We start from the raw sequence: 14,460 nt of genomic DNA, 5'->3' as shown, positions 1-14,460 counted from the left end.
AGAAGCATTTCAGTTTAGGCACCAGCATAATTGTTTTGTTATGACCAGCATTTTCCTGTTGCTGATCAGATGTGGCTCAACAGCATTCTTTTCTTGTTCCTGATTTCTAACATTTCAAAAAGCGCACTGGTATGACTTCTTGTACCCCAAAGATAATGATAATATCTGTCGGACTAATTACAACTAGAGAGAGAGACAGAGAGAGAGAGAGTGATCCTGTGAATCAATAATTCTGGGAATATCCCAAGCATTATTTTCTCACCACTCTGCCTAAATCATATTTCAATTACCAGCAGAGTGCATTAAAAACACACATACACAAAAAACCCAAAAAACAACCCCAAACAAATAAACAAAAAACCCAGCACATTAACATCAACAACCAAATGTATTCTAAAAAAAGAAACAACAAGTGTGAGACACACACACTTCTGCGTCAAAACCAAAATGAGCGAAAGTTGTGAATATCCTGAGGTAAAATATACATAGGCTGCTACAGAGTGATGAACACTGCTCTGCACAATTTTCTCTTCTTCCCCGCCCCCTCTTCCTGCTTCCCTCCCTAATCTTCCCTTAAAACAAAAAGTGAAAACGGAAATAACTTGAGCTGCAAGTGCACTTCTTTCAGTCAGATATTTTGCTCCCTGTTTGAAGCCCTAGCCAGCCACACGATTAGGAAAAAAAGAAAAAAGAAAATAGCAGTATACTGAATTCTGACTGTACCAGAAAATAAGCTCCCTTCTCTTTTCTTCCTGAAAATGTGACAAAAGAGAAAAAGAAGTTGTGCTCCCACTCCTTTTCTTCTTCTTCATCTTCTTCCTCCTCCTTTCTTTCTTTAATGGGTGGTAGGGAATGTCAAAACAGATCAGGTTAAAATAAAATGTCAAATGAATGTTGAAAATAGAATCCACTTTTCTATCCACTGCAAACAGCTCAAAAAAACTCCTGTACAATTTCTACACAAATTGCTATATGTTCAACTTTACAGATGATTCCCCCATATCTAAAAAAAAAAAAAAAAAAAAAAAAAGAAAAAAAAAGAAAAGAAAAGAAAATTATTATTATTATTTTTTTAAACTAAGAACACTGGCATAAATAAAGTGTAATGTTATTCTTTCAATATGAGCCTCATGAAACCACCTTTTAACAGCTTTTTCAGAACAGGGAAATCTACTGCATTCTACTCCTTAATTTCTTCAAAAATCACCTGTGCCTTGGATGGCGGTCCGAGCAAGGCCTCAGGAAAAGAAAACTATCGTATGTGAATGTAGAAAGTGATGAACTCCAGGTCTCACTGCCTCTAAAAACGCAACCTTCACCAAACCAAACCCAGAATAACAATGTCCTTAAGGGCGTCAGCCAATAGGTGGTTAAAATCCACTCTGCTGTGATGAAGCTGTAACCCCCACTCCCCATATGACAACAAACAGATTCTCCTCACAAGGCTCTGCACAGTGTGAGATCATACCACAGCCTCCAGCAATGCGATGAAGGTTAATTCAGATCACAGGGCACACCAACTCAACTAACAGGTCATCATCAATACACACACACACACACACAAACACACACTCAGAGGGGGCTATGTAAAGTGTGAAAACTCTACAACCAACACACACACACACACAATCTACAGGCTGATCAACTACTTACATTGACTAGTACCACACTAAGCAGAGCGAAACATCCTCAACAGTGAAAACATTCCTATGGTACAATCACTGATATGCCTACAAATGGAATCTTTTTAACTGCATCTCCACCAAAAAAAGGGAAAAAAAACAACAACAAAAAACAAAGAGCAAAATATCACAGTAGGGACTGACATGTGGAGGAGGAAGAAAAAAAAATCATGAAAGCATTGGAAAAGTTTGATCACAGACCCGACTAACAAACAGTTTATCTTCTGAATTCATCCAACAAAAAGCATGTGTTTGATTGACAATAACAGTACCCATCCGTTCGCCCTGATAATCAGTGCATATATTCAGTCCAGACACCAGGTTAGTTCTTCATCTCTCAAAAAATCTACAAGGTACAACCTCAACACTTCTTGATTGCACAAAGCAACCATAACCCACAAGGAGAAAACAAAAATGACCAAAAAATAAAGTTCAACTCCAATAGGTATCTTGCCATGCATACACACATTCTCACACACACACACACATGAAGTTCATAAATGACAAAATCTGACCCCCTTCCCCCACCCCACCCCTCCAAAAAAAAGAAAGAAAAAAAGATTCAGATTGTGCATTTTTGTTTCATCAACTGACATGTAGGTCAAGAGGACAAACATCAACATCAGCATATGTGCCGCACAATGCAAACAACCTTCAACCTTGACCCCACACATCAGAGGGCTGATCAGCCATACTAACCAACCAAAGGCCTAGGTCATTACCATCGGCAGGAACAGTAACAATGGCAGCAACCAACAAAAATCATGTACATGCACATACACTAACTCCAGATATTCAAATTTTCTTCTTTTTTTTATCCCTGGCCTGACAAGTCACAAATTCAGATCTCTACTTCGACAGGTCAACTGGGATGATAGAACTTGACTTTGTCATGGATATGCCGATTTAAAAAATCTGAATTCTTTCGTTTGCGCTCTAGGGGACTGAATTCTTGAGTGGTTTCTTTGTCTTGCCTGTAGACTCTTGAGACAAATTTCCACAATGGCCAGTACAGTGGAACTGAACTGAATCTATCACTGGAAAAGAGAACTTCTGTTTCTCACTTCAAAAAACAATGAACTGAGCAGACAGTTTATGGTACTTTCTTTTTAAGGTAAACAGTATAGGGTCACCATGTCTAACCACCTAAGCTCTGGCAGTTAGCTCTGCTTGGTTTGATGTTGAACCCATCATCAGATTGCAGACATACTCATACTGAAAACACCATCTTCACTTGATTGATGTCTACCATCTTCACTGGGTTAAAAAAAGAAAAAGAAAACAAAAACTCGCTGTTCTGAAAGAAACGATTACCACAAAAAGGTGCACAGGAAAAGGATGTGTGTGTGCATGCGTATCAATCAATGTGTGTGTGTCGAATTGAGGACTCTCTTTTGACCTCGTATCCATGGCTACCAAAACTGAACTGAACTGTATCATGATCCACAGAACAGTCATTTTTTAACTGAATGACTTGCACTGCAATGTGTCTTCACTGAACCAGTCCATTTTTAACACACAGCACTATTCTGTGGACCAGTTCATTTTCATTCGCCACTGCACCGAACAACGCCCCAGCATTGTACTTTTGGTGTGTATTTGTCCTGCTCTTTACACTGTACATCTTTTCCGGGTGTATGTATCTAAAATGGGAACCCAGCTGTGGTAAATATGTAAGAATCTTGGTCCCAACCCTTCACACACACAGTCAAAAATCTGACAAGTCAACAATCATTCCATTATGTAGTCAAAATCATTCTGACAAAAAAATAACAACAACCCCCCCCTTCCCCCCCCCCCACACACCCCGCCCCCCCTTCTAACTGTCAACATGATACTAATAGTCCCTTTTCCTTGAAGTCTAGATCATCCTAAAGATCCAAGTCAAACATTCACAATCCAAATGGAAAGGGAAAAAAAGGCATAGCATGAACAAACTTTCTCCTGTTTGTTTTGTTTTTTGATTACACAAACTGATATCAGAAAACTTTTCAATACGCACTGGGGATGGGCTGCATGAGTGAACTTAGCAGTGCTAAGTTTGCTTTTCGTAATGAATGTTCCTGACTCTATGGTCAATTCCATATATTTAGGAACAAAAAATTTTAACTCCAGGCAAACACTGCGCCGCAAAGATTGCCTCATGCAACCCAGCCCAGAAGAAAATCAAAATGTGACCGAAAGAAAAAATATGCATCAATGGTACACTGAACAATTTTCTTCAGACACAGAACCCAAGCAAAGTGTTACATTCTTGAGAAATGGGAAAGTTGCTGAGATTGAGAGAGAGAGAGAGAGAGAGAGAGAGAGAGAGAGAGAGAACGAGAGAGAGAGAGAGTGAGAGAGATACAGACAGACCAACAGAGATATACAGGGGCTGAGGGAGATACACAGAAAACTGTGAGGAGAGAGAGGGAAAAGAAAGAGACATACATCTGAACTGGGCACACAATAATCTGTGCTGTACTAATTCTTGCTCTTGTGCAACATATATACACCATTTTCAACAACAGAACATGTTTCAGTTGTCTCTCACTCAAAACATCCACCGTTTGCTGTATGTAAGAGAAGAAGAGAGGAAACGCTTGTGCAAGTCTCTCTGCACTCATCATCATAATCAGGAAATATGAACAACAAAATCCAAAATGTTGTGTAGATCCATCCATCCCCATGAAAACTGTCACCTATCTGGGGTATCATCTACATGTGACACAGACATACACATACAGGACTGACCCGATCTGAAACTTGTCCTCCTTTCTCTCTAAAATACATAGTAGCTGTAGTAGGAATGAGTCGTTGCCATCAGCCCGCAAGTTCAAGTTTCTTTTGCTTCCTACAGGTCACACGACGTACACACACACACAAGTGCAACTGTTAGGGGGTGGGGGCAGACACAGCCATGTCTGATGACATCACTGTCCCTTCTGTGCTGTGTCTTTCTGCTGATGGGGAAGGAACGGAGCAGTTGGTTGTGATCCAAAGCGGATAGTGTCCTGGTCCCCTTTTTCCTTCGTGCAGTCATAGCGTCCAGGCAACAACCTTAGTTCTCCAATGTAAACCATCCAAGCATGTTCACTGTGTAGCAGTAGTTCAGGGGACATACCCATCTGTCCTTTTTCTGGTTTCTGTTCCTTCATTTTCACAGACACAGGATGTGACATCCGGTACCACAGCACACAGACTGTGCATTGACGGTGCTCAGCACAAAGTCTGACTGACGTTGAGAGGCATGCACACACACATACACCAGCCAATTGGACAAGGTCACACACAGTGTTAACAGTGAAAGGAAGTCTGGAACCATGGCCCAGCCCTCTATCGACAGGGACAGACAGTACAGTGGCAGGCCAGCCTCCCGTCTCTGCATGTGCCTGGCCCCCTCACATAGAAGTCTCTGATCTGTGGCTGGCAATGTCTGAGTGGCTCAACGTCTTGGGGGGAGAGGCCTTGTGTGCGGGGTTGGTAGAGGCCAGGATGGGGGAGGGCTGCTTGCTGACCAGGGGCACGTTCTCAAACGACTGGCTCTTGACACGGAAGGAGGGGGCGGTGGGGTAGGAGGGTGAGGTGAGGCGGGGCGGGGTGGTGCGCAGGAAGCGGTCGTGGTTGTGGTGGGCATTGGGGGCTGCTGCCGCCTCCTCCGTGATGGTGCGGGGCCCGTGATGTGAGCGCGACGAGCGCAGGCTGTGGAAGCTGTGGAAGCTATGAACGCTGCGTTTCTCCTCCAGGTCCTCCAGCGTGCTCTTGAAGGCACGCACAACACGCAGCTGGCAGTACACATAACACACACGTCCTGCATCAGCATCTGCCCCATCCCCCAACATCTCCCTCCCTGTCCTGTTTTAAACTATCTTTAATCCAAGAAACACCAATGCCACTATGCCTGTCCTCTCCCTTCTCTGCTCCACTCTCACTACACACACAACTCCCTGATCCTCAGTGCAACAGGAACCAGGCTGCCATCAGCCAGACTAACACCACCATCCTATTTCTGCACCATCAACAACGATGTTTATTGCAACCTTTTCACACAGCTGGCATCAACCCTATCAACAAATGGTTGCAGTTGTTATCTGTGAGCACTGAATGACCATGCATGCACTGCCTGCATCATGATGTTTTCTTCTGTATCACCTGCAATGTCATCCATGGCAACCTTAACTTCAAAGGTCATCAGAACTATGATCCACAATATCCATTTTTTCTTGCCATGCTCTGCCTTATGCCGGATCATGTTATACCCTGAGCTTTCTTTCACTCATTATGTCACTACTCCTGTTGGCTGGCCTGACCAAACAGTATCCATCTAAAAATGTTGGAGAGGACTGATACTGACATCAACACTGTTTGTTATCTGTTGTGAAGGACCATCAAAACCCAGTGATAGATCATCTTCAAGCTCATTCCCACAACACATGGCCCAAACTGACTCCCCAGTGCTTTTCTTCCCTGTTCACAAAAACATGTTCTCAGAGACAGAGTATCAATATTGCCAGATGCAGGTCCACTGTCCACACTGGTCAAACACCTCAACAGTGAACGTCTAAAGAGGCATTTCCATCCCTTCCCCTACAGCACTGTTTTGATATTCCCCCTTCCCCCCACATCACACAAAACACCATGTATACCACATACTTTACCACAGCTAGCTCCTTGCACAATACCACTGTCTCAATATCAGTCATGCTTATAATCTGTCTTATCACAGACTTCACAATACTCAATTTCTCTTGCTGGGATAATGAAGTTATTCTGATTTTGACAATCCACCTGCTGTGATCATCTGCCTAATCCCCAACAATCAACATCTGAACATTTCATACTCAGTAACCCCCCACCCCAACTACAGTCAACTCTTTGTGCCACTATCAGAGCTTGTTCGTTCCCCAAAATCATCAGCTCCTGAGTGCTCCTCAGCTCACAATCAGCTAGACTATTCCTTTCTCCTCTGTCAACAAATCACTGTCCCCCCCCCCCCCCCCCCCCCCCCATGATTCAAGACACACCACTAGCTTAATGCTGTCCCACTAGCCAAGCCCACCCTCCTCCCACTGACATGAGCTTGACACTTCTTCAATCCCATAGTCTCTGATGTTTGGGGCACTATGGATGACCTGGGGACCATTTCTCTCCACTATTTCCCCACAATCCAGACCATTCATTCCCCCAGCATTGGTCCTATCATTCTTTCATAGCAAGAGACTGGAACACTCATTTCATAAACCCAGTTCCACTGTAAAAACCCTGAAGACACTGAACAGTCATACTTCCATAGCAAAAGCCTTGAAGTCTCCATGTTAATTTATACCTTCAAACCTCCATGCTGACTGACACCTCACAGAAGCCAATACCTGCACTCTTCACACTGATTTCGCCTCCACCAGCACCACACCCGTTTCAGCAGATTTCCTATACCACGTCCCCATGACTGGAACCACCGACCTGACTGTCCAACCTATCATATGATACTGCACACTGTGCAGGTTTGGATTTTATTTGCACATCAGTGTCATTGGCTTCCCCTACCACAACACCCATTTCTTTTTCCTATAAATCATAGGCACTGTCCCCATGAGTAATGCTACCCAACTGCCAAGCCTATTACACACTACTGTACAAGTGCATGTGTTTTTTTTGTTTTTTTCTTTTCAGGCACCCATTTTAGCCATATTTCCTAGACCCTCTCCCCATGACTGGTATCAGCAAAGTGACTGCCGTGCCTGTTAGGTACAACAAAGCACCGTCCCTGTGACTGATACCACCACACTGCCAGGCCCGTTATATACTACTATACACAATGCATATTTGGTTTATTCCTGCACATCAGTGTCACTGATTCCCCCCTCCTCACCACACCCAGTTTTGCTACCTTCCCTAGGCCCTGCCCCAGTGAGTGACAGACACCACCACACTGCCAAGCCTCTTACAAACACAGTGCATGTTTGTATTATTATTATTATTATTATTTTATCATTTGTTTTGCCATATCAGTGTCACTGATTTCCTCCCATCAGCTTTGCACCAGGGGCCCCTTCTGCCTGGCCAGTCCCGGTGATCATCACCCAACACATGAGGTCTCTCTGGCTTTTGTACCGCCATTATTGTTCACTACACCAGGCACTGCCTTGATCACACACACCACACTCGGGTCACTCTTGCATCCAATACCAAACACAGCCTCCCACCCTACATCACAGCAAATCCAGATCAACATCACTATCCTTCTGTCAGTCCTGTTGATGGCATAATCACAACAAGAGCAGAGATTCAATTAATAGCTGTTTGGAAGGAAAAGCTGTATAGAGAGCCATTTGTCACAATCTACACAATCACAACATCAGGTTTGGGGTCTCTAACACCAAGCAGAGTTTACTGGAATCATTAAAAGAAATAAATAAAAAATGCTGCTACTGGCTGTTCCTTTACTTCTGATTTACTCAAAATGTATTACATCACTTTGGATTGATAGTAGGAAATTGTTTGAAAAAGTTAGTGAATATATAAAACAAAGTTTTGTTTGAAAAAGTTGGTGAACATATAAAATGAAGTTATTAGTTAAAAAAAAAAAAACCCAAAAAACTTGGTGAACTTCAGCATGAATCAACAGATGTTGCTCCTTTAATGAATTTAATGAAATACAACTTGATGATACCGCACTATGATAAACTGCAGAAGAAAAAAAAAAGAAAAAAAAAAGTCAATTCAAACAAAATATACAGATACATACTTCTAAGAGCAATGTGTACAACGATGGAGACAAAAAAACTGTCAACACATCTTCATCACATGTTGCCTTTTAAACCGGCAGATACTGCATTCTCAAATTTGGTGTAACAATCTCTGCTTTGTCAGTTCTTTAACTGCATTATCAGTTTTGGTGCAACATTCTCTCTCTTACAAACTTACTGTACCCCAGTATCAACTATTGTCCATTACTCCCTCATTTAGGGAAAAGAAACTCTCCAAAAAACACTGCTTGGTGTTTTATTCAGAGACATCTCTGCTTCTGTACAACATGTGTTTAAGCCACTGGAGCCATAGAAAAAAAAATCAGTGTACATGACAATTACAACAACAGCAACATTCAAGGCTGTTGACAGAAGCAACAGTCACAACATCTTTCAAAGAGAACACTTTCACAACACCACTGTCCTTTGGCATAAACCAATCAATCAGATAAACCCTGGGTAAGTAATGCTGTCTCCTATTTCTTTTTAGGTTTTTGTGCCACTGCAAATCATTGAAGTATCTAAAAAAATCAAGACTGTTACACAAAATAAGGGCTGACAGTACAATTTTCTGAAACAAAATTATGAAAAAATACAAAGAAAACCCAACAGCCTAGATTCACATTTTGAGAGCAGTGTTCTTAAACAAAGGTCAGCGTTGATAAAAAATATGATATACTTCTTTAACAATGGTCAACGTTAAGCAAAGATACTATTTCTTTCTAAACTTTAATCACAATTTTTCAATTCACAGATTCATTCATGAACATACCTATATATTCATGTTGAACACACTCATGCATGTACACATCCACGCATCCAGGCACCCACAATACGCAGCCACACCTAACAAAAACCAGGTGGTCATCAGAAAACACCAGAGCCTACAACAATCATCCACGGACCCTTGGCAGAAAAAAGTCTGTGGAAAAACTGGGCGCCTATACTTGTGTAAGGAGATATTGACTGGCTAGTGACTTTTAAGAGGACAGTGGTGGTCAGGGAGAGAAGGAAGAGGAAGAAGAGAAACAACACCGACGTCCTGAAGAGAAAGAACAGGCGGACTGGAGAAACACTACTACAGAGAGGCCACCAACCACACACCTGAGAGAGATGGTGAGAGAATGACAACACCACATGACATGAGTGCAGAGAGAGAGAAACATGGAGAGAGTGAGAGAGAGGGGAGAGCACTGCAGGAATGGAACAGCATGAGGGGGATGGACTCCCTTTCACAATGATCGCTGGCCACACAAACACTTGAGGACAGGCCACAGGACCACAAAACACATGATTGCGCATGATGGTTTCTTTTCCAAGGACTGTGGGGGAAACACAGAACAAACACCACTTCTGATGCTCACAAGGACGGACACACACACACACACACACATGTTAGAAAGACGCAGATCATCTCACAAACACGGATGACGAACAGTTCCAACAACATTTTACTTCAGTTAGAAAAACATTCAGCATGAGATCACACAGGCAACATGATCATCTCTGTCCTGATATTAGCCACAACAACAATTAACTGGAAATGTTCTATTTTCTGCAATGATTGTTATGTTATCATATGTCATACAATATATATTTACTTTTTCTCTAAACTATCTTGGTTACACGCTTTTTGTTTAATCATCTATTACCTTATATATGTATATATATGTATATATACTGCATGTAGGTTATGACAGCCTATGACAACCAAAAGGTCCCATAAACAATCAACTGGGGACATCATCCTAAACACAGTTCTTACTGGTTTGGAAACATAATTTTGCAACCCACCCAGCAAAAGAAAAGGAAGGGGTGGGGAATGAACAAAAATAACCTTCATATAAAATAAGGACACTATCAAATCTATTTTAAAACATGGAAAAATACATCTACTCAACACTGAATTAATAAAAAAAACAAAAAAACAAACCCAATTTGTAAGACACTAGACAACTAAAAATTCTACATGACTACAAACCTGCAAATCAAGAAAACAATTACCATCTACAGATTATACATATACTGATCACATCAAGTAACAAAGATCCATGCTCACAGTCGTAACCATTAAAAATCAATGTTAATCATCAGTACTGCATAACATGTTCAACACATTTTTACAAAACACCAGTATTAGGTACACATTAGGTACACACATCAGAACAACACTCTTGCCAAATCATCACTTACCTGTAATTATCACAAACACGACAACACAGGACAGGACAGGATGAAACAAGACTGTGACAAGACAGTTCACACCAAACAACACACATCCGCATGCTGGACACACTTTTACCACAAGAGAAGCAGCTTCCACATCACCCTTCTTTCACATTGCATTCACACACCCATTCACTCTAATCATCCTTTGACAGATAAGAATTCCCTTTTACCCCCTGCCTCCCCTATTTCCCTGTCACATTTTCTCTCTCCGAACAAAGGATATGGAATGTATTGGGATACATGTGCATGACATGTACAGACACACTCTGTCCCAACATGTAATAATATAAGGGGGAAAAAAAACACCCTTTATGACACAGCACAGACTGAAGAAGCGTACAGCGTCACAAAGCTCACCACTCACAACCCACAGCAGGATGCAGACACAAGGTGAGCAATGCCCATGGCCCACACAGCACACAATACACACATGCAACAAGACGTCCTGTCCTTTCTTCCCCACCATCTCCCACTTTGTCTTCCCATCACTTCTATGCAGTACAATGACACTTGTGCATGAAAACTGCTCACTCCCTCACAAACAACAAATCCAATTCATACATTTTTTACAGCACTCCATGACTCATACTTCATCATCTGAGAACAAAGTCTTTTCAACTGTCTCACTTCCTGTGACCACCATTTCCTACCTCCATGAGACAGCCGCAAAGCAAAAACTTTAAACTACTATTTTTCAAACCCAGGCAGGTGGCTGAAGGGCGGTATCAAGATAAAACTGACCTGGCGTTTCACATTTCCTTTGCTCATTGACCTTGCATACTGGAGAATGCCATCAACTAATTCTCCAGCCTTCGTTCCCCCACCTAAGCAAGCTGGTTTCCCCACCTCCTTTCTCCCTATCACTGTGATTAAAAAATTTCTCCCTGCTGTTATATTCTGTCTCAGGTGATTTCCTTTCATTACAGAAACTTGATTAACCTGTGGATTTCTGTAATGTAAAACAAGCGAGTTACAGCCAATGTGCTTCCCTTCCATGGAAAACCACCATCATCACCATGGGTCTCTCAGCAGATTTTCTGCCAGTTCATCAACTACCACCGAGGACAATGCAGCACACCTCACAACCTCCTACCAAATCCCACCCAACATCCCAGCCTACAAAAGCAGGACACACTGATGCCCATGATATACATACAAAACAACAGCACACACACAAAACAGCACACACAGAATTCAACAGACTAAAATACTGATGGACAAAACTGCTGCAACCTAGGACTTGCCAAAAGACAGTAGGTCTCCTCTGTCTACAGGCAACATACCCAACCCCAACACTCACACTGGGAACTCTCAAACAACCACAGCTGATGGACACAGCCACACAGCCAACAACACAGACCAACCTCTGCACTTCAATGCACAACGGCCGACTAAAATGGGACAGCAGAGAGGTTTTTGAGGCATCAAAGTGGAACATCAGTTTAGCTCTCAACTTTGGCCAATTGAACCCAATCACACTGAAGTACTGAATGGCATCACATGTTTCATTCAGTTAAAATACAGAAAAAGTATGTAACGATGTTCAATTGTCTTTTTTGTAGGGGCAGAAGAGGGTCAGCAGTGACAGAACAGGGGATCCAGAATTTCTTGGTATGGTGTAACATATACCCAAAGAAAAAACATCAGAGAGGTTAACACCAGGAACAGGTAATCTCCTGACAATAACAATTACACTTATCTGCTTTAATGGCCTTTTAGATGGATCGATAACATAATAAATCAGATTACACTGGGTAGGGCCGGCTTACTCTCAAATTTGATGCGTCAAAAAGCCATCACCACAAAAAGTTCTCTACACTGTGATGCGCACACTAAACGAGACACCCAAACGTAACATGAAACAGGCACATACACACATTTCCAAACACTCAAACACACAGTTAATATTGACACACCAAAACCCAACCACTGAAATACACTGCAAAACACACCACACCAACAAACCCTTCCAGGCAGCAAGCAAGTACACATTACACATACACACACACACACACTGAATATGCAACGCACAGCAAAAACACACACGGTCAACCTGGGTCATACTATGGGTAAAAAAAAAAAAAAGGTCTTTACACACACCAAGGTGCCAAAATCAAACACGCATACATGCGTCATCCGCTCAACACACACACACACACACGCGAGGTTAATGGGAAGGAGGAGGGAGAGAAGGGGGACGAGGGCAGGGACAAAGGGGGTGAGAGGGGGTGGGGTGAGAACAGGACAAGGGTGACCTACCTGTTGTTGAAGTCGGGTCAGGCCGCGCACCCACAGGATCTGACCCCGGCCGTCCCCTACGGGGTCATCCTCTATCACCTCCCCGTCGATCTGGTCCTCGCTCGCCTCCTTCCTTCCTCCACACGGCAACCGTAACCGTGGCAACTTGCGGGTAGGTATCGTTGTGATGATCTAAACCAGACAGACAGACAGACAAACATGAAGTGCTGTACTGCTGTGATGATCTAAACCACACACACAAGGACAAACAAAACATGTTAAGGAAGGAATCAATGCAATGATCTAAACCACAGACAGAGTTGTGAGCAGGTTTTGTTGTGAAGGTCTAAAACAAACACAGAGAAAACATTGAGTGCTGGAGGTTGGTAGCACCATGATGATGTAAACCACAAACATAAACATCAGTGTTGCAGATAGGTATTGTTGTGATGATCTAAACATGTGCTTGCTTGCATGTGTGTGTGTGTGTGTGTGTGTGTGTGTGTGTGTGTGTGTGTGTGTGGTGTGAAAGAGCTTAGCTTTGGCAATGGACAAGATGAATACTTTTATAATTTTTATTATCAAGCTGCTGCTTCTTATCAATATCATTTGAATTTGCAGGGATCACTAACACAGCTGTCATTTCATTCATTCATTCTCTGCCCTTGTCCATTACACAACTCAGCACTGGAGCATGGACCGGGCAAGATTATCAAATTAAATCTCTCTCTCGTTTGCCACATACTTTCTTTATAAAAGCAAATGAATACAACAACCAAGAAACATAGAAAAATATGAACATTTCACTGAGTCAAAACATTCTAAATTGCATGGAAAATGGTATCCATAGAAAGTCCTGTTGGACAAGACTCATTTATTTTCCTTTTTTTTCTGCATTACTTGTGTTAAGTTAGCCAAAGGAAACGTTGTACCTGTGATTCTACCTTGCACATGTAACAACATCCTGCTACCAACATTGTTATTCTTGAATATATCTTAAGATTTACTCTGCTTCTGCTAAAAGAAATACCCAGATGACCTAACTGTGTTTTGGTTTTTTCTTCTTCTTGTGTGTACATAAAAATTCATTAAAAAAATCAATCCAACATGTTCCTTTCTCAGAGAACAATTAACAGCTTGCAGTGTTGGGATAGTCCAGTATGTGTTAAATGACAACAAAACAAGGTATCTGAACCGTGTTCTGTATTCTGCTGCCTGACATCAGCATCCAGCCAGTTAAATTCCCATCAAACGTGGGTTGAACTGAGGTGGTGAAAACTCAACTCCGAACATAGGATCAAGTAATCTCTTATGACAAAATAAACTGTGGAGAGCTGCCTTCACATCACTGCTGTGGTCACAGTTCTGTTTTTCTTTTTTTTCCTTCTCAGTTAACACTTGATACCTTTTGAACTGATTTTTCACCTGGTTGCATCCTTTGGACCAAGTATGGTCCATACTTCTGTAAGCATTTTTTGCATTCTCAATACATTGCATTATCACTCTGAGCTTTCAGCCAGCTGCTTTTAGCCTCTGCATTGCTCTTTAGTGTTTTCAAGGAGACTGAGCATGTTTTTGATGGT

The 14,460-nt window shown here is 42.1% G+C and overlaps 2 protein-coding genes across 13 annotated transcripts in view; both read right to left on the bottom strand.

Annotated features, from left to right (window-relative positions):
* The window catches only part of LOC143299785 (plasma membrane calcium-transporting ATPase 2-like), a 169,681-nt gene that overhangs the window by 26,712 nt on the left and 128,509 nt on the right, over positions 1 to 14,460 (bottom strand). For all 12 annotated transcript variants that reach the window (XM_076613201.1, XM_076613209.1, XM_076613200.1 and 9 more), the window contains one exon: positions 12,899 to 13,069. In XM_076613201.1, coding sequence (XP_076469316.1) covers positions 12,899 to 13,069 — 171 coding nt within the window. The remainder of the gene's footprint in view (positions 1 to 12,898; positions 13,070 to 14,460) is intronic.
* Positions 5,066 to 5,506, bottom strand: LOC143299985 (uncharacterized). The gene has a single exon (XM_076613541.1). The coding sequence runs from the start codon at positions 5,504 to 5,506 to the stop codon at positions 5,066 to 5,068; it is 441 nt and encodes a 146-aa protein (XP_076469656.1).

Source organism: Babylonia areolata, chromosome 25, assembly GCF_041734735.1.
Source record: "Babylonia areolata isolate BAREFJ2019XMU chromosome 25, ASM4173473v1, whole genome shotgun sequence".
NCBI classification, from domain to species: domain Eukaryota; kingdom Metazoa; phylum Mollusca; class Gastropoda; order Neogastropoda; family Buccinidae; genus Babylonia; species Babylonia areolata.
This window is presented reverse-complemented; position numbering and strand designations above follow the sequence as displayed.

Coding starts and splice junctions, on each gene's coding strand:
- LOC143299985 (XM_076613541.1), bottom strand. CDS start 5,506: ATGTTGGGGGATGGGGCAGATGCTGATGCAGGACGTGTGTGTTATGTG.